This window comes from Ostrinia furnacalis, unplaced genomic scaffold (genome assembly GCF_004193835.3).
Source record: "Ostrinia furnacalis isolate ACB-3 unplaced genomic scaffold, ASM419383v2 OfSCF0319, whole genome shotgun sequence".
Classification (NCBI taxonomy): domain Eukaryota; kingdom Metazoa; phylum Arthropoda; class Insecta; order Lepidoptera; family Crambidae; genus Ostrinia; species Ostrinia furnacalis.
Genome location: NW_021130558.1, coordinates 919,609 through 939,782, shown reverse-complemented (window position 1 = coordinate 939,782; position 20,174 = coordinate 919,609). Strand labels below are relative to the sequence as shown.

The 20,174-nt window shown below is 41.9% G+C and overlaps 3 protein-coding genes across 16 annotated transcripts; all 3 read left to right on the top strand.

Moving 5' to 3' along the window:
* Positions 1–613: 613 nt before the first annotated feature.
* Positions 614–6,181, top strand: LOC114359582 (solute carrier family 52, riboflavin transporter, member 3). 12 transcript variants are annotated; one of them, XM_028314054.1, is made up of 5 exons: positions 615–804; positions 1,069–1,125; positions 2,136–2,203; positions 3,808–4,909; positions 5,094–6,181. In XM_028314054.1, the coding sequence occupies exons 3-5, from the start codon at positions 2,187–2,189 to the stop codon at positions 5,301–5,303; spliced, it is 1,329 nt and encodes a 442-aa protein (XP_028169855.1). In that variant the 5' UTR covers positions 615–804; positions 1,069–1,125; positions 2,136–2,186; the 3' UTR covers positions 5,304–6,181. The 12 variants fall into 12 exon arrangements, with proteins under 12 accessions (XP_028169901.1, XP_028169897.1, XP_028169890.1 ...); XM_028314039.1 differs by having other exon boundaries at positions 615–920; positions 1,069–1,121; XM_028314030.1 differs by having other exon boundaries at positions 615–920.
* Positions 6,182–9,821: 3,640 nt separating this feature from the next.
* Positions 9,822–20,136, top strand: LOC114359559 (ionotropic receptor 75a). Of its 3 annotated transcripts, XM_028314003.1 has the most exons (12): positions 9,822–10,189; positions 10,677–10,828; positions 10,927–11,238; positions 11,317–11,432; positions 11,605–11,772; positions 12,344–12,570; positions 12,980–13,188; positions 15,442–15,564; positions 18,432–18,580; positions 19,013–19,145; positions 19,471–19,545; positions 19,812–20,136. In XM_028314003.1, exons 1-12 carry the CDS (start codon positions 10,108–10,110, stop codon positions 19,851–19,853), a joined length of 1,788 nt encoding a protein of 595 aa, XP_028169804.1. In that variant the 5' UTR covers positions 9,822–10,107; the 3' UTR covers positions 19,854–20,136. The 3 variants fall into 3 exon arrangements, with proteins under 3 accessions (XP_028169804.1, XP_028169819.1, XP_028169811.1); XM_028314018.1 differs by lacking the exon at positions 15,442–15,564; XM_028314010.1 differs by lacking the exon at positions 19,471–19,545.
* Positions 17,402–17,869, top strand: LOC114359667 (uncharacterized). The gene is made up of 2 exons (XM_028314145.1): positions 17,402–17,474; positions 17,559–17,869. Exons 1-2 carry the CDS (start codon positions 17,450–17,452, stop codon positions 17,861–17,863), a joined length of 330 nt encoding a protein of 109 aa, XP_028169946.1. The 5' UTR covers positions 17,402–17,449; the 3' UTR covers positions 17,864–17,869.
* Positions 20,137–20,174: the final 38 nt, after the last annotated feature.

The window sequence follows — 20,174 nt, the reverse complement described above, 5'->3', positions numbered from 1 at the left end:
TGTCATTATTCCCGTTTCTAACTTATTCATCGTTGAAACTATCTAACTTAATCTTTTTTTATTTCGGTCAGACCGGCGCTGGAGCGCGGGGCCCCCAAATTCGCGGGGCCCGTAGCATTTGCTACTCTTGCTACGTGGCTAATCCGGCACTGCTTGGTAAGTCGATGTCGTGTCGCTTGCTCGTCGTATATTCCCACATGATACCAATACCCACCACAACACGTATTAATACACGATACAACACTTAGACACGACGATACAAATAGTAAGATCACGGTGTAAGATGTAAGATGTGACGTCGCCGTCGTATCATGTAATCGTGATTATGTGTGTACGAGCCCTTAGGTTCTCGACATATTAATATTAGCGCCATCTATACTGACTGTGCATCTGTTGCTGCTATTACACTATGCGGAAATTAGCCAAGTCAAGTCAAAAAACAGTGAAGTGGGGATGTTATGAATGAATTTCATATTAATTTCCGCGCAGTGTAAACGCAGCATGTGGTTACTCGAAGAATCACAGATTAGAGCGAAGAATCAAGCACTCTAATCCATATCTGTGATCAAGCATCTTTATTTTGTCATTAACGTAACGTCACTGTCAGTTGTCTAATCAGTAGACAGTGACAGGTGACAGATCAGCTGGAAATAACAAACTGTCACTACATGTAGGATAGTTTGGTAATTTCGTCATCTGTAGACGAATTTAATATGAAAAAATTACTGCAATATCACATATTAAAATCGTATAAAGTTCTGAGAAAGTTACAGTGAATTTTCTGCCAATGTGTTCATAGTATAGGTAAAATTCTCAACTTAGAATCTCAAATAATTATTGTTAAGAGTAAAGATTTTATTGCAATTAATAACTTATTTGATATACTACAATAATTCATACGTGATGGCGGATATTACAAGGTCAGTAAATTCTCTCTTCGCTTGTATACCCTCGTGTACTTTGTCCTAGCGCGGTTAAAAAGTTGGTTAAAGATTAGTTACGTCAACAGCCAATCGTCGCGATGTGTGCTGTCCAGATAGTGCAATGCTTTATTTATTGTGGTTTCAGGTTGTAGCTCACCATTGCAACTTGTTCTCACTGCAGAGCACCTGGGCCTTCCTGTAGGTAGTTAATTTCTTGATAATTCTTATTAACTTAATTATAATACTTTATGCCACTAATTAGTCATCATACTGTTGCTAATTCGGAAGATTTTGCACAGCGGGTATATAGTCGTGCTATTATCATTGTTCAATTGTAATTCCCAATCACCCCAGATCTCATTAACTGCCAATTGGTTTCAATTATAGCAGACAGATTCAAAGCAGACATTTCATTTAGTAGGTAACTTCGTCATCCATAATATGTTTTGTTATTAAAAAAACATTGTCACTGTATGCCATTAGTTATCAATATTATATTATGGAAAAATTATGTGCATACATTATTTCTTGCTGAACAAGTTATCTTTAAAACAATTTATAATTGTTAAAAAAGTGTATTGTTACTTAATAAAACTTTTTAAGCTTTTTATATATTATATATTATATTATTAACTAAAGAGTTGTGTAAATTTACAGTAGGTACATCACAGACCATCATTGGCTCTTGGAGTATTAGTCTTTATAATAAGCTATAAAAATATCAGTCAGCATGTAACAACGGAGTAGAATTGCAGTCATAACTGTTGCTCAGCTCAAATTTCATTTATTACAAAATTGCATGTCACTTCTAAATAAACAGTGATTTACAGTTTGGTAAGTCTTTTTTACTAACAATTTTCACGTTTTCGTGTCAATAACACTAATTTAGTTCATTTTCGTGAAAGACTGCTTTTTTCATTGCTTCATTCCATGTAACATTGTTAAAACATGCACTTATCATAACTATCCCGAATATAGCATAAATATTATTAATGTAAGATTTACTTTAAAATAGTTAAACATTTAATGAAACAGTTACAACTGTTATTGTGTGTAACATTAACTTGAGGTGTTTTTCAAAATTGTTTATTGGTTCGGATATTGTTACATGGTATGGCTTGTGTAGTGACTTTTGTGTCCCGACGACAATAAAAGTCGTCGTGAGGTGTGTCGTACTGTCGTGCATTGTGCTAACGTGTGCGGGTGCGGTAGGTGGGGACGGATGGCGGCCGGCGCGCCGCTCGCCTCGCGCTGCCGCCAGGAATGACGCTACCAGCCCGGTAGGTACATCTCCATGCACTTAACATGATCCAAATTTGCGCAATAATGAGACCCTGTATTTGAAAGAAAGAAAGAAAGAAAGAAAAAAACATTTATTTGGTACCAAAAAATTAAACAATAAGTACAATCAACTTAAAAAGCAAAATACATTGTACCAAATTGGTCTCTGCTCAGTATGAGGTCATAACGTACTGAAGAGCACGTTACGGCCACTGGTATTCTGCAGAAACCATGAAAGAGGGGTGCGTGGCCCACAGCAAACGTTACAACTTACTACAAAATTTGACAAATAGAAGAAAATAAGTAAGTGTGCATTAATTTGTGCTATTGAGCACCTTATAATTATGATGATAATCTAAGATGATGATGATGATGATGATATCTTTCAAATGATTACTGCGTTTAAGACAAACTTCAATGTGGTCTTATTATTGCGCAAATTACAGGTAACAGCGGGTGCAATAGCATTTTCCACGATAGTTTTATCAACCGCTGTCTTCATCACTTACCTACATTCATTGTTATTTCATAAAAAATCATTTTGTCAATTAATTTCATCTGTTCAGCAAGGTGTGGTGCGATCATAAAGCGGAAACTGGAAACTAGACATTCGCTTTCACGCCTATTGTAACCGAATCGCCTCGCACTTTGGGAAAACTTGGGTTTAATTTGGGTAGAATTTATAATCTTAAGAACTTATCAGTTTTGTCGTGAGCTCGTTTAGCTGGATGTGACGAATCTTGGTTAGTTAAGAAATTCGCGCATTAAGCGCATTATGAAATTCGCGTACTATCAGCGTTTCGCAATTGGTAAAATGCATAGGTTTTTGTTATTTCAAGTACTTTTTAGGAAGAGTAAACAAATTTTAATACTCGTCCTTACTGCCATAATAGCCATAATTGCAATTGCATAGTTTTTTTGTATTTCGAAAGCAGCTCGTTACTAATATTATAATAATAAAATTACTACTTAGATACCTACCTACTAAGGATTAGCATCACAAATCTATATCTATCTATTATATAAAAGAAAGTCGTGTTAGTTACTCCACTTATAACTCAAGAACGGCTGAACTGATTTAGCTGAAAATTGTCAGGGAGGTAGTTTAGAGCCAGGAAAAGGACATAGGATACTTTTTATCCCGTTATTTATTGCCATTAAGGCGGAACAAAGTTCGCCGGGTCAGCTAGTTCATGATAATTCAGTAAAACAATAAGTCTGCTATATGGAACTTATTTTATTGACTACAGTACGTTATCTGACGTATTGTCTTGATTAGCTTGATAATTTTACTTACAATACGACTGTTTCCAAACATGCCAGACTTAATATTTTTTATTATCTACGTAGTTTTTATCTTTACCAAGATATTCATCCACGATGACCCAAACAAGTGTTTCACGTGACTGGCATATGAATATTCAATATAACTGCCTTTTTATTTAACAGATGTAGCCAAGATAAACCTTCAAATGGTTTAATTCTATATCTAAACATCTGGAAGTGCGTACAGCCCTGAAACGGGCCACACCAACCTAATTTAGAATATTAATAAATAATAACAATTCGCTAATGTATGCCTCTCTCCGACTCACCGCTGCAGAGCGCACGAGGACAAGGAATACTCCCCGTGCCTGGGCGACGGAGACGGCGCCGACCGAGTCGAGATGTTCGGCGTCAAGCGGCGCGTCGCGCTGGACGCGCTCATGGCGTGCTGGGGGCTGGGCACGTGGCTCGGCGTCAACGGGCTGTACGTGCAGCTGCCGCTGCTGGTGGAGCGCCTGCCCGAGGGCTGGGCGCTGCCCTCCTCCATGACCGTGGCCATCGCCGCCGCCAACGTCGGCCTGCTGCTGTACGCGCTGCTGCGGCGCGCGCGCGTGCCCGACTCCGCCTGCATCCACGCGCTGCTGCTCGTGGGGCTGGCCGCGCTCGTGCTCAACGCCTTCCTCTACGCCGAGACCGCCACCGTGCGCGGCGGCGAGCGCTCCGTCGCCTTCCTCGCGCTCACCTTCTGCACCGGGCTCGTCGGCTGCACCAGCTCGGTGCTGTTCTACCCGTATCTGAGACACTTCCGGGACATATACCTGACGACGTACCTCGTGGGGGAGGGCCTCAGCGGCTTCGTCCCGAGCGTGCTGGCGCTGATCCAGGGCGTGGGCGGGGAGCCCGACTGCGTGCCGTCGGCGGACAACGCGACGCTGGTGGCCGTGTACCCGCCGCCGCGCTTCGGCACCACGGCCTTCGTCCTGATGCTGGCCGCGCTGGCCGCGCTCAGCCTCGTCAGCTTCGCGCTCGTGGACCGCTGGCCCGCCTTCAGCGANTTCGGCGCCGAGCGCGTGGCGCCCGCGGCCGTGGCCAAGGACGACGAGGCGGAGACGCGGCGCGAGTCGCTGCTGACGCCGCGCTGGCTGGGCGTGCTGGCGCTGATGGCGGCGCTCAACGCGCTCATGAACGGCGTGCTGCCGTCCGTGCAGTCGTACTCGTGCATGCCGTACGGCGCGCAGACGTACCACCTGGCGGTGACGCTGAGCACCATGGCCAACCCGCTGGCGTGCCTGGCGGGCGTGTGGCTGCGCCCGCTGCCGGCCGCCGCGCTGGGCGCCGCGCTGGCCGCCGCCGCGCTGCCGCTCGCCTACATCCTGGCCACGGCGCTGCTCAGTCCGGCGCCGCCGCTGCTCAACACGGCTGGCGGAGAATTTCTTATTGTGAGTTTCCTTCCTGATGACGTCCAGTTCGCTTCCTAAGTAGCGCTTTTGTATAATCGAACACATTGTATGTACTTTGATCGCCATGTCGATCTAATCCATTCTGCCCTACACGTTCGACACGCAACGGTGGCAGGGTGGGTTAGAGTCGGTGGCGCTGATCCCTGATGGCGGGCGGGCGCAGGTGGCGTCGTGGGTGGCGGCGCTGGGCGTGGTGTCGTACGCGCGCATGTGGGTGTACGGCTGGGCGCGGCGCGGCGGCGCGCGGGGCATGCGCGCGGTGGGCGCGGCCACGCAGGCGGGCTCCACGGCCGGCTCCGTGGCGCTGTTCGCCGTCGTCAACTACACCGGCGCCTTCACGCAGGCCCCCGCCTGCCCGCCGGCCCCGATGTAGTGCCCGAACTCGCGAGAGGCTCCAATTAGTGAGTGTACACAAATTATACATTGGACTTTATTTCACAGTGTTCGCTCTAAGGCCGCCAATACACGGACCGCTTGAAGCGGTCAGGGTCGGCAGCTTCAAGCTGCGACTGCACAGTGAACTGCAGAGTTCTATGAACGCACTTACACGAACCGCTCGAGCGGTTGCAACTGATTCGGGCGGTCGACAGCACGGTGAATTTCCATCGTGCGTGCCATCAAGCAGTCGCCAGCCATACACTGACTGCTCGAGCTGTCGACAGCTCTCGCGCAGTTACCTCGGCCCACTTTCTTCATTCCACGGCGCGCGCGCTTGTGATTTGTTGAGCAGTTAATACCAACTGCTGTTGACTCTTGACTACAAGAGTGGTCCGTGTATGTTGATCATTGACTAACTGCTCGAGCTGTCCGTGTATAGCGGGCCTAAGATTCAGTATTTCTTAATCGGACACCTATTTTTTAACTGATGAATAAAATAGACATATTAGTTAGATTCTGACCTTGTCAAGGTATCGATAGAGGTTTGAGGCGTTTTTCGAACACTTTATCGAGTCTTCAATTATTCTCATGTTTCTTTTACTCGATCCTTAAGATCTTATCAGATTGTTTGGTTATCAAAGTTTTGTAATTGGTTCCTTATTGCATTGTATTAACTGAGCATGTGTGCGGTGCGGGTAGTTTGGAAGCTATCGCAGTTATATGTATAGAAGAACTGGTTTATGACGGGTGCTGTTGTGTTGAAGGAGAGAGTAGTGAGTACTTAATTGCACGTTTGGTTGCATGACATAGCACTCAGATGCTTGACCAAAAAGACTATTTATTGTTAAAGAAATATAGAGACTGTTGAATTTATACCTGAAGTTTTATTATTGGTCCCTCATTATTACTATCCGCGTCAAACGGCAGGTTGCATCAGGCCTCCGTCACTCGCCTATGCCGGCCGAGATAATTTTACCTACAGCGCGCGACAACTCAGAGTTGCAAATCAGTCGGGGCCGCCACGCGCCTGTGAGTACACGCGTACCTACCTATACACGCTCGGTCGTGACCATCAAAATGGCGGGATCAAACACGGAATCCAGATAATTTTGATACTTATTTAAACTACCTAATTTCTACTATTTCCTACCTTCGGTGAAATAATTGCTACCTTGATATTTGTAAAGTTATTTATAAGCTAAATTATCTGATCTCGCTTTCTTGATATCAAAATAGCGGGACCAAACTAAACCATTCGCTGCTTTAAGCACATTTGATTTCAATATTTACTTCCTCTTTCCTACCTACACGACATATATGTACATACTACAAATAATTTTAAAGTTATGAAATATAAATTGTGGTCTCGCCATTTTGACGACCTGATTTTATCAAAAGAACAATTAGTTAATATTATATTCTAATAATAGTTATAATATACCTACTACCGAAATTCTACTTTACTGTACACTAATTAAATAGCAATAATGTTTACGATAATGATGCAGGAAAATGTATTGTTACTCAATTAGTTCACTTATCATTTATTGAAATATTTGTGATTTATTACTAATCGAAATATTATACAGGGTGTTTGGCGGAAGGTTAGACAAACTTCGTGGGTGTATAATATGTAGGTAAGGTCATTTTAAGAATACATGTTCGCCCATTTGACCCTGAGGCCCAGAACGCAATTGCAACGAAACTGCAACTTCTAGTTACTTTTGAGTTGCATCTAAGTTTCTGCCATAGATTCCGTTGAGAGACCACACATGACGCGACCATTTCAAACCGGTTTCAAACTGGTTCGTTGCAATTGCGTTTCACCGTGTGTTCTGGGCCTAAGTGAGCTACTTTTTTTTAAATTGATATTTTTGTTTTTATTATTTTTTTTTCCGAAAGAAGAACGGTCACGCTCCTTACGAAAAAAACCCAGGCCCGACAGAAATGAGACATACCTCAGTTTTTTGTCATATCTTAATTAGTTAAATTATGTATTTTTTATATTCGAAATCTATGTTTGACATCAAAATATTGCCCTTTGTTTTTGTTCCGGCGTTACACAAAAACTAATACAAAATGCCTATTTATTACCAAAATTCGTAAATGTACCTATGTACCTAAATGTCTATACAGTTGCTATGAAATGTATCTAGGTGACCTGGAGATACAACCGGATTATACAGGGTGGAAACGATAAGTGATCTCACTCGATTATTTCTAAACTATACAAGATATTAAAAAACTAGTTAATGATCCTGAAAGTGCTTCATAAGCTCTGTACCAAATGGTATCAATACTAATAAGTTACAGAATAAACTGGATCTATCAAAAAATTCAATGTTACCAGCGTCCATAATTCTGTAACCTATTATTGGTACCATTTGAAAGAGCTCGTGAAGCACTTTCAGAATCAGTAACTAGTTTTTCGATATCTTGTATAGTTTAGAAATAATCGAGTGAGATCACTTATCGTTTCCACCCTGTATAACCCGGCTGTATCTCCAGGTCACCTAGATACATTGCATAGTAGCTGTAATAGACATTTAGGTACATACATTGTTGATAAATAGGCATTTTGTATTAGTTTTTGTGAACGCCTGAACAAAAACAAAGGGTAATTATAATATTTTGATGTTAAACATAGATTTCGAATATAAAAAATATGTAATTTAACTAATTAAGACATGACAAAAAAACTGAGGTATGTCTCGTTTCTGTCGGGCCTGGGTCACAGATGACCGTTCTTCTTTGACCTGAAAACTGCTTCAATTTTTTTCTCGCGTGTTTTCAACCGATTTTTTTTATATTAATTTCGAATATGTCTTTAGTCAAATAAAAATAAAATTCAGATCCAAAAAATGATTGGATAGCTAGTTACGAGCCGCCAAAGTTTAACAAAAGTACAAACCACGATAAAAAAATCAACATAGAATTCGATTTTAAAAATAATGAATGGAGATAATGAATTGCCAATGATCTTAAAAATCAACTGGACTAATAGTCCTGGAGAATACAATGAGCAAACATTCTAGACATGCGGGAGCATGTTAAGCCTAGTTCCAGGGAATTGTACTAGTTGCACCGTGCGTACCTATATTTTTAGACGAACCAATTGGAGCCACTTTTGACTCCTCATCACTCAAAAACTACTGTGCATTAACACTTCCAATTTGGCTCATGTGTGGAGACTTGGAAGATAAACATCAGCTTCAAATTTCATAAATATACCTCAAACGGTTCTTTGGGTATTAATAATTCCTTGCACTTACCTCCATAGGTACCTACCTAAGTATAATATAAAATCAAATGGAAAACTACTGGCGCGTAATAACCTCATTTTATTGATATGGTCAATGATTTGAACGATTGTATGTTATTGTAGTGCAATCTTTTATCTTTATCGAACAACCTTGACCAAAGATTTTTCTAATTTAACAAAATAATATACTAAACTACACTCAACATCAAACAAACGCACCTTCCGCGACGCGAACTTTAAAAGATTTTCTTCTGACACAATTATGGTACCCCAACAATATTGGTGTTATTTGAAAGCCCAATAAATATCCTTAAAGAAAAACACATTTAATTTCTTAATAAGTGATTAACATATACCATAAATGTGACTTGAAAAAAGACCTCACTTTGGGCTCACCTCTGGGATCAATTAGACCAAATTTTATGGTTATAAAACCAAATAATGATCACACGTGTCCTCTTTAACAGATGGATAGCGATTAATCCCAACTTAACAGTTTTAAAGCCTTAAAAGTTGGCTCAAGCGTAACTACCTATTTTTTGAAGAAGTGACACTAGATCCTTCTAAAGACACATTTTTGGGGTAAAAACCTTTCCTTTAATGAAATGAAGTTTAGAACTAGGCTTTTAAATGGTGCCAATATTGGTGGGCAGTGGGGATGCAAACGTTTGAAAGTGCTTGTCGCGGGAGGTGCGATTTATTTGATGTCGAGTGTATACCTAATGATTTTATTTATCATGCTGAATCTGCTTTAATAGGTTTAAAGCAGTTTGAGATGTTATAACAAACATTTGTAACCATTTACCGCTAAGATGTTTAGGGATTTTGTGATGGCTTTAGTAAATTTTTTAAAAATAAATCAACATTTAATCATGACTACTTATTCCGTAGCAAGGTTGTAGCATTAGCTATGTAAATGACTAAAGAGGAAGAACAAAGACTCAATGTATGGCTAATTATGTATTCCAATCAATGTTGACTCAAACGGACATAACGACGAGGTTGTTTTCAAAGCAAACAGACCTGCCTCTTTGTCAACGGACTGCTGTTAAAGAGACTGCTTTCTATGCATGAAATTAAAAACACGATTAAAGATGTTCTTAACATACATACCTACCTTATATGAGTAAGTATTTGGGTTTTCAGTATTTTGTTTATGATGTCATGTCGATAAATAGGGTAGGTATGTATTTTGTATAACTTTTACTGTTCCTTTAACACCTACTCCGGAAGAAAATTTCTCCACCAGCTTTTCAACAGAAAGGAGGGTAGTATGGTAATAACAATTAATTTTCCCTTTCGCATGGCAATCATGAATATAATTTTCAGGAGAGCAGTAACACAACAGTAAGTTAAGTAGTTACTCCACCGTGGTTCTTACCCTTAACGGTCGGGCGCTGCTCGATTATCGTTCATCAGCTGAACAAAGAACTAACTCACTCGATCACAATTTGCATAAGTGCATCAACTTGATTTGCGAGATTATTAGTCTAGATTTGATTTTTGTCATTTGTAGGGAGCTCCCTTCGTCATCAACATGAGTTCAACGGGTTTCATAATATCCTTCTTCCTTTCTAAAAAAATATCTCTGATAACAACTTTTCTTTGTTGGAATGCTGGTAAGAATGTATTACATAACTAGCGGCCGCCCGCGACTTGGCCGTGGATCCCGTTATACCACCTTAGGGGTGGAGTTTCGTAAAATCCTTTCTTAGCGGATGCCTACGTCATAACATCTACCTGCATGCCAAATTTCAGCCCGATCCGTCCAGGGTTTGGGCTGTGCGTTGATAGATCAAAATGTCAGTCAGTCAGTCACCTTTGAGGCATATTTAGATTTGTAATATTTAAAAGCAGATTTCATTTGATGGATGGGTCAAAATGTGAATCAACTTTCATGAGTCTTCATTGGATTCAGACTGATTAAAATTCTCACAGAAATATTCTCTGTACTTTGTGCTCCAGATCCAGAGGTAGATTTTCTTGATTCACGCGACGCATCAATGCATGTTAACGGAGAGAATTCTATGGTCCTAAGTATTTATGTCAGATTGAATCTTTTATTGGGAAAAGGCATTCCAGGTTGAATTGTCTGTTTGCGTTCAGAAGAGCTGCACCTCCTGTGGCGCGCCTCGCAGGAGCAGGGGCTGCGGGCGCGCGCGGGGGGCGCGGGGACGGAGCTGCCGGCGCACGGGCTGCACCGCGAGGGTGGCGTGCTCGACCTCGGCTGCCCCCACGCAGACCTTATCATTAACGCAGTGAGTTCTACCAGAGCTACGATCATTGGTGTACTTCAATTTGATCCTTTTTGATATGATACGAAGGCTCAACTTTCTCATTTTCGTAAATGCTGCAGGCGTCTGAATCCCGAGGCTTCAACTACCGTTACACTTGGCTTCTTCTCCACAACTCCACTTTTGACGTTGATGTAATGAACAGCATTTTGTCCGACTCCGCTATTCTGCCTGATGCTGAAGTAACTTTTGCCTCCATCGACAAGCTGGTAGATGTCTACCGAGTGAAGGTCAACGAGCCTTTCGTGACAACCACTCTGGGGGTCACTAGAGACAGTAACCGACAAGAATTCGAAGCGTTGTGGGGAATTTTGAAAACAACTGTGACACGGAGGAAGAATTTGAACAATATTTACTTGAAAGCTGCTACTACAGTATGTAAATATGGAGAGCACCTTGTTTAATGTTCTACCCATATTCAATTTCGTAATTAAGTTAATATGTTTTTGCAGATAACTCAGCCACAGAATTTTAAAGGATGGGACGACTTGACCGTTAAACATATTGATACTTTTCCAAAGTTGACCTACCCTCTTTTATTGCTCTGCGCGGAGGATTTAAATTTTCGGTACGTACTTCGTACTCTACTCCCATTTCAATAATGTAGGTAGGTTACGTTTTAATAACCTTTTTGAAACGTCAGGGAAATATTCCATGGACTCGTATATTTTTTGTGGTCGATGTCTCTACTTCTTTAGTTTCTTTTAGCTACTTACTATTATGTTAATTTTGACTGTTAGCCTGAATCTGCGGCAAGTGGACTTGTACGGGGAACAGATGAACGGTTCGTTCAATGGGCTGGCGGGGCTGCTGCAGCGGAGCGCCGTGGAGCTGGGCGTCACGTCCATGTTCATGCGCCCCGACCGCCTGGGAATACTGCATTTCTGCTCGGAGACCGTCGAGCTCAGGTGAGGACTTCTGAAGTAAAAGCCATTGAACGGTCAGTTATTTTAGATGTTCTTTTTTGTGGTGTTAAAATTTTATCCTAGTAAACCTACTCGTTTCAGCCAAATGACGTCCACTGCTGGACAAAGGCCTCCCCCAAGGATTTCCATAACGATCGGTCTTGCGCTGACCGCATCCAGGTTCTTCCCGCGATCTTCACTAGATCGTCGGTCCACCTATTGGGAAGCCCGCCCACGCTAAGTGTTCCAGCCCGTGGTTGCCACTTGAGAACTTTTCTGCCCCAACGGCCATCGTCTCCACGAGCTATGTGCCCCGCCCACCGCGCTGCACTTACTAACATTATGTAGTAAACCTACATAAAGATTTCATGGTAGGCTGCACCAGTTATTTAGGTAAAGGGTTGACATCGAGACAGTTTTTGGGCCTAAGTATTGAAAAAAATTCACCACCGGTATCCAGTATGACACGAAGTTTCGCCAGCATTTGGCGAGGCGAGACTACTTTGTGCCACAGCTTCCTCGGTAGGTAAAAAATGAACCAAACCGTAGGCAAAATATTGCCTTTTCTGCGCAGGGGCGCATTTATATTCCGGCAGCCGCCGAAGTCGTCGGTGAGCAACGTGTTCCTGCTGCCGTTCAGCCGCGGCGTGTGGTGCGCGTGCGGCGGCGTGCTGGCGGCGGCGGGCGCGCTGCTGGCCGCGCTGGCCACGCCGCGCCGCCTGCTGCGCGCCGACCCCGCACTGGTGCAAATCACGCCCGCCGAAGCATTCACGTTTGCTATTGGGACTATATGCCAGCAAGGTAGGGTGCAGGCAACCCCGCCACGATACCTTCACTTGGTACTTGCATTTGTATCAGCTAGGTAGAGCTGCTCTTAACAGAGATCATACTATGTAGCCTCGTCCAAACAAGGTACCTACAGGACCGTCTTTAATCTATTATACAAGGGACCCTAGGCAGTATCAAGCGAGGGACCCTTTTGATATAAATGTCTGATTAACAAAACTGTTATTACAGTGACAGGGTTTCTTCACAGGTGTATTTTTTTAGCAGAAGGGGAACCCCTTTATCGCGACGCCCAGTGGGAAAGAAGGCCTGACTAGGTGTACTTTATTTATTACTTTTGTGTTTGACAAAACTCTGTCTACATCATGCTTGATACTTTTCGTCGATTGGTATAAGCCGGGATATATTTGGGCCACGGGCGCAGGTTTCCATGTGAGCCCCCGCGTGGCGTCGGTGCGGCTGGTGATGTTCTGTACGCTGCTGGCGTCGCTGTTCGCCTTCACGTCGTACTCGGCCAAGATCGTGGCCATCCTGCAGACGCCCAGCGACGCCATCCGCACCATCGACGACCTGTCCCGCTCGCCCATGACGCTCGGCGTGCAGGAGACCACCTACAAGAGAGTCTACTTCGCTGTGAGTCTTTCTATCTCAATAGACGGTCAGTTTCCCATGCTGTGGATGATGGATAAAGAAGAAAGTAATTAGGAAACGAATTAAACTGAACTGAAACGCTGATGAACTTTAAAGTGATGTAATAGATGATATGTATTAAAAACCCAAAAAAATTAAACACGAAACTAATTAAAGTTGTAATGACATTTTTCCTTAAAAGTTAATGTTATTTTCTTATCTCTCTAACTAAACAGGTTTTCATTGCATGCATATTGGTTAGGGTGTCCCTTATTTTTCAAAGTTTTAAATTTCTAACGCATAGGTCTTGGTTTTGTTTGTTTGCCTCTAAAATACTCGGAAATAAATGTTTACCTTATTTGGAGTACGATAACCCGTGCCGACTTGCATCGAAACATGTTGCGCGGCAGTAGCGGTGCGTATTCGCAGTATTTATCATTTGTTCTCAAAATCTCGCGATTAACACCTATTGTTTGACATTTAGAAGATGGCTGTGGAATTAAGAAGCAATAAAAAAAGTATTTTCTTAGTCGGGGACGTAAATTTATCAAATAACAGGCACAAAGTTACCGTTAATCGTCAAGTTTTTGCAGTATTTTTTAACATATTTTGCGAAGTTAATTAAATGTTATTGAAAGCTCTAATCTTATCATTCGGGAGTGAATTATATTTTGGGATAAGCTATAAATCCTACCAGAGCCTAACTGTGTAAAAAAACTTGCGGATCTTCACCATGCTTGGAGGGAGTTGCAAAAAAAAATTATTTAAAAAAATCAAGATTTATAAGCGCCGCGGTGAGGAGTATTTAAAAACAAATAAAATATTTTTACAAAAGCAAATAAAACCACAAAAAGTTAGTTAAGAAAGTAGAAAGTCCAAGGACAAAGAAAATTAAATAAATAAAAATAAAACAATAGAGCAAATTTATTCGGAGGTTTATCGTCATCTCTTACTACGCAAGATTCTATACAAACGCAAGAACATCACGACCAGCTTACCAGCTCTGATAAAAGCCTTAAAGAACTCTTGACATCCACTTTCCAAAAGGTATATGAGAGTGTTGACAAAATGATTTCCAAAGCAGCCCTAAGCAAGTTTAGTCAACATCTTTGGTACTTCATGTTAGAAGAAATTGCCGTTTTATCACTCTTTGATGATGAAGGTAATGAACAAACACCGTCAATATTGTAGTAAAAGTACAAAGAGAGAGTATGTATGATTCTGGGAAGAGATACATTCCATCTGAAGAAGGTACGATTATTTCTATGGTAAATAGGACTTAGTACTAATTTTTCATCCTGTTTTTAATGAATTGATAATAATTCTGCCTTATTTATTGTTGCTGGAAAACCATTGAGTGATTTTGTGTCTGTCAAGAGTATAAATTTATTTTCTCCATTGAAAATTGATAAGAATTTCCCCCCGAGTCCCATTTCTAGATGAGATAAAGATGTTGCCTATTTAAAGGCAAAAAAGTGCTTTTATAGGGGTAGTTAATGATACAGCTGAAGAAGCTATAAAGCTTATGCAAGATTTTCATGGTTTGATCACTGCAAAGGAAGAGCAAAAGCTATTTTTGCTACGCACAGTGTAGCAAAAATCAGGCCAATATTCAGGAGCGTGGAAATCTGTATCCAGAATGTAAAAAAGGGTCTCTCAAAGGTTAAAATATATTGTCTGATCTGTAATGTTATCTTCTTTTTATAAATATTAAAAAAAAAAATATATTTTAATTGATTTAGCTACTTAATAAAAGGGGTAAAACCAGCATTTTTAAAAATATTCAGAGCTCGGTCGGCACGGGTTAATGTTGACGTAGGAAGATGAAATTTTGTATTTAAGTATGTCTGAGTAGTACGAAAAGAAATAGGGGGTATGCAATTAAATATCTAAAAAAAATTTTTTTTCGGCCATATAAGGGACACCCTAATATTGGTGTATGACAAAAGATAATTTTAATTACATACTCGTACACGTAACTTTTAAATTACTATTAATCTAACGATGGATTAAATGATCATTATAGATTCATTATTCCTACGTCATTTATCTATAAAAAAGAAATCACTCTTATACGGCTCAAATAGGCAACAGCTTAGTGCTCGTTTTCCCTAAACTCAAAGCATTGCATAGAAAATGACATAATTATGCGACTCCTAAATATTTCCTTGGGTATGTTTAGTGGAAACAGGCATAAGTCTGCGTTATAAGCTGTTAGAGCTAAATGGTGAAGTGCTGGGTGTTGGCTGCCGGCAGGAGAGCGAGGACCCGGCCACGCAGCGGCTGTACCGGCGCAAGCTGCTGCCGCTGGGCGAGCGCGCCTACCTCAGCGTGGTGGACGGCGTGGCGCGCCTGCGCTCCGGCCTCTTCGCCTTCCAGGTAGTAGAGCGAGGACCGGCCACCAGCGGCTGTACCGGCGCATTTTTCACAATTTCCATTTTTTAAAATTACCTATCGATAGCTTACTTTATTCTGATGAATAAATGTCATTACAAGTTTTTCTCTAAAACTGATAATTTGGCTAGAAAAAAATATTTTCTATCCACGCAGTACGCCGGCAGCGTTCGGATCGGATATAATGACGTCATCGTCCCCGCGCCGGGCGGTCAGTGAACTTTTTTAGTAATTTGGCCATAACTTCGTCAATTTTTGTCGTAGAACAAAAATTTTTGCACTGTGTATTAAGGATTTCTTAGCCCTATAAATCTGCATTCACAGCTAAAAATCGAAATGATCCTCATTGAGAACCTCCTCCTTTTTTGAAGTCGGTTGAAAAGAGTTCCATGACATGCATAATAATGTTCGTACATTATACTCGTATCTATTGTTATTTTTTCATTTAATTTAATTTTCATCACTCATTTAATTACAAATCAACCTAGCACCTGTGCTCTTACAAGTCAGTACCTCCTACCACGTACATACCACGTAATTTAATTGTAAAACATGTTGATAAGGTACAAATTTCCCTATCCACTTTTCCTCTGTTTACGAAAAATGTAGAGTTCAAACTTTACTTTTTATACATAATAATAATAATAACATTTAGTCCAGTCCAATGAATGCTTTAACGACGGTGTAGAGAGAAATCCGTGGAACACAATTTCTGACCTCGGGACTTTATTTAGACTAAGTACCTAGTTAGGAGGTAAACATACCAAAAATTCCCGCCCTTAGCCCTTGAGCCGGCGGGGAGAGGCGAGTGTAAAGGTACCACTTTTTGGTTTTTCGCTTAATTCTCGGAAACTATGTGTCCTAGTGACATGACTACTATGAACCAAAAAAACCGGCCAAGTGCGTGTCGGACTCACGCACAAAGGGTTCCGTACCATTGATTTATGTTTTTTTTTAATTTAAGTTATTTGTATGAAAGATTACGCGGTAATAAGCGGTTTACGATTTACGAGGTATTAAAAAAAACTACTTAGTTACCTACTCCCCGCCGGCTCAAGGGCTAAGGGCGGCGACTTTTGCTATGTTCACCTCGTAACTAGTCTAAATAAAGTCCCGAAGTCAGAAATTGTGTTCCACGGATTTCCATCTAATGCTTTATTGACTGGACTAATTATATAATTTACTTATTAATATTATTTAATAAACGTAACCTATTTACTCAGGTGCTGTTATACGGCACGCTGTTTGCCGTCGTTTTGCTGTTCATCGAAATCGCCGTCAAACGCTCTACTGATAGGGTACGGCTACAGAATTACAGATATCGTATAGTTAATTTAGACAAATTAGTATGTAGTTTATTGCTTGGCGGAACATAAATTGTGTCTGCGGTCGATCATCTGCATTTCAGCTTTTGCACACCTGCCCAGGTCACTGCTCGATTGACTGAAGCTTGTACACGTGACACGCACAATTATCATTTCGGATTCTATCTAATTAACTACGTAGTTATTTTGTATTTTCGGTTAGAGTTAGTTTAATAGTAATACAAGTTATTTTGTTACAGATCAAACATAAATCTAAAGTAAAGGATCTAAAGGACCTATAAACAATTGATCTTTAATATAACATTTTATGTAAAACTGCTTGAATTTTATGAACATGGAAGTATTTACAAAAGGGGGATTCAGACGGACGCCGTATTTATCTTCGCTGCAACAGACTAGGTGCGGAGTGCCGCACTTGGAACTCAGCACTTAAAACATAGAAAGTAAACAGTGATAACAATTACATATCGTCCATTTNCAAATAGGCAACAGCTTAGTGCTCGTTTTCCCTAAACTCAAAGCATTGCATAGAAAATGACATAATTATGCGACTCCTAAATATTTCCTTGGGTATGTTTAGTGGAAACAGGCATAAGTCTGCGTTATAAGCTGTTAGAGCTAAATGGTGAAGTGCTGGGTGTTGGCTGCCGGCAGGAGAGCGAGGACCCGGCCACGCAGCGGCTGTACCGGCGCAAGCTGCTGCCGCTGGGCGAGCGCGCCTACCTCAGCGTGGTGGACGGCGTGGCGCGCCTGCGCTCCGGCCTCTTCGCCTTCCAGGTAGTAGAGCGAGGACCGGCCACCAGCGGCTGTACCGGCGCGAGCTGCTGCCGCTGGGCGAGCGCGCCTACCTCAGCGTGGTGGACGGCGTGGCGCGCCTGCGCTCCGGCCTCTTCGCCTTCCAGGTAGTAGAGCGAGGACCGGCCACCAGCGGCTGTACCGGCGCAAGCTGCTGCCGCTGAGCGAGCGCGCCTACCTCAGCGTGGTGGACGGCGTGGCGCGCCTGCGCTCCGGCCTCTTCGCCTTCCAGGTAGTAGAGCGAGGACCGGCCACCAGCGGCTGTACCGGCGCGAGCTGCTGCCGCTGGGCGAGCGCGCCTACCTCTACGTGGTGGACGGAGTAGAATTTTTACTCAAAAGTGACGTCACGCGACATTACAACTCAATATATAATACTGTAATTATTCGATTATGGAAAAAAATAAAAAATAGTAATATTTTCTAATTATCTGTCTGACGGACTAAATAGAATTTCGATTTCATTACCCAGTCATCATCCCTATTCAAGTTATATTTGTGTTGTCTAAAAGACGTGTTTATTTGTGTTCCTAAAGTAGTAAAAAAATATTGAAGATTGACTTGAGAGGCAAGTCAAATTAATTTCGCGCAAGTGGTTGCGAATTCCAGACAGTTAAGATCCCCGGAATCATTCAATCTTCGCTAGACTGTCTTGCAATGGTGGGAAGTAGAAGTGGGATCAGCCTTGGTCTTTAACGTAAGGCTAGGAACATCATCGCTGTTCCTTCGGCAGGTGGAGGAGAGCTCTGGCTACGACATCATCAGCAAGACGTTCACGGAGAGCGAGAAGTGCGGGCTCAAGCTCATCCAGGCCTTCAAGCTGCCCATGGTGGCCGTGCCCATCCGCAAGCACTCGGGCTACCGGGAGCTCTTTGCAGTGAGGTCAGAACCAAAGTATCCTTTTCGGTGTCAAATTTATGTTACTAATCGTGGTTTTTTCCATCACATCTGCTGTTATTTCGTTTATTCGTAGTAGTACAGCCAGTACAGCTAATAAAGGTTCTTTATTTTTCGTTATGACCGGTGTGAAAAACGACCACCAGTAGTTCTACTGGTTCTACCTACTAATACTCCTGACAAATAGCATGCTCGATGTCCTGGCCATGCGCGTATAGCGGAATGGTCCCCAGAATGGTCTAGTGCCCCCCAAGGATGTTTGGCTATTATTTGAAGATGATAGTTGATATTATAGTAGGTACTGTAGGCCGTTTTTAGGGCTATTCTCGTCCCAATTATAGCTTAACCTTCGGGACAACTATCGGCTGGTGCTGAGAAGCTGTGGTAGAAACTCAGTGACTTTTGTACTGGTTTTAGGCTCCGCTGGCAGAGGGAGGTGGGGCTGATAGAGCGCTCGCGGCGCATCTGGCTGGCGGCGCGCGCGCGCTGCGACGCGGCCGGCGCCGGCTTCATCAGCGTGCGCCTGTCCGACGTGCTGCCGGCGGTGCAGGTGCGTGAGATACTTACATATGAACTGGAAGCTGGAAACATTGAATTTTCAGATAGATCCTGTTTATTCTGTAACCTATTATTGGTACCGTTTGAAAGAGCTCATGAAGCACTTTCAGGATCAGTAACCAGTTTTTCAATATCTTGTATAGTTTAGAAATAATTGAATGAGATCACTTAACGTTTCCACTCTGTATAGTTTTTCTATAAAATAGCAGACCGAAATTTACAAAATTTCACACTTACCTGTTTGCAAAAATAGAGAATTGTAAATTAGGTTTTGATGTTTTTACTTATTAATTAACTTAATAAACCTATTTACTCAGGTGCTGTTGTATGGCACGCTGTTTGCCGTCGTTCTGCTGTTCATTGAAATCGCCGTCAAACGTTTTACTGATAGGGTACAGCTACAGATATCGTATAGTTAATTTAGGCAAAAATATAATTAAGTAGTTTATTGCTTGGCGGAACATAAATTGTGTCTGTGGTCGACCATCTGCATTTCAGCTTTTGGACACCTGCCCCTGGTCACTGCTCGATTGTACTGAAGCTTGTACACGTGACACGCACAATTATCATTTCGGATTCTATCTATGTAATCCTACCTAGTTATTTTGTATTTTGGGTTAGAGTTAGTTTAATAGTAATACAAGTTATTTTGTTACAGATCAAACATAAATCTAAAGTAAAGGATCTAAAGGACCTATAAACATTATGATCTTTAATATAACATTTTATTAAAAATTGCTGGAATTTTATGAACATGGAAGTATTTACAAAAGGGGGATTTAGACGGACGCCGTATTTATCTTCGCTGCAACAGACTAGGTGCGGAGTGCCGCACTTGGAACTCAGCACCTTAAAACATATAGAAAGTAAACAATGATAACGATTACATATCGATTCTCTAGATAGCAACACTTGGATTACTCGTAAGTAGTGGAATTAGAAACCGAATTATCTCAAGTAGATAATCATTAAACAACTTCTGATCATAATCGGAGCAAAGTAAAGAAACTAGATTGAAGGA

Excerpts from the sequence above, each read along its gene's own strand:
- LOC114359559 (XM_028314003.1), top strand. The coding sequence starts at position 10,108 with ATGAGTTCAACGGGTTTCATAATATCCTTCTTCCTTTCTAAAAAAATA. Across the intron at positions 11,433-11,604 it reads GCGGAGGATTTAAATTTTCG|CCTGAATCTGCGGCAAGTGG; the intron begins GTACGTACTTCG and ends TTTGACTGTTAG. Across the intron at positions 11,773-12,343 it reads TCGGAGACCGTCGAGCTCAG|GGGCGCATTTATATTCCGGC; the intron begins GTGAGGACTTCT and ends TTTTCTGCGCAG.
- LOC114359667 (XM_028314145.1), top strand. The coding sequence starts at position 17,450 with ATGCGACTCCTAAATATTTCCTTGG. Across the intron at positions 17,475-17,558 it reads ACTCCTAAATATTTCCTTGG|GAGAGCGAGGACCCGGCCAC; the intron begins GTATGTTTAGTG and ends GGCTGCCGGCAG.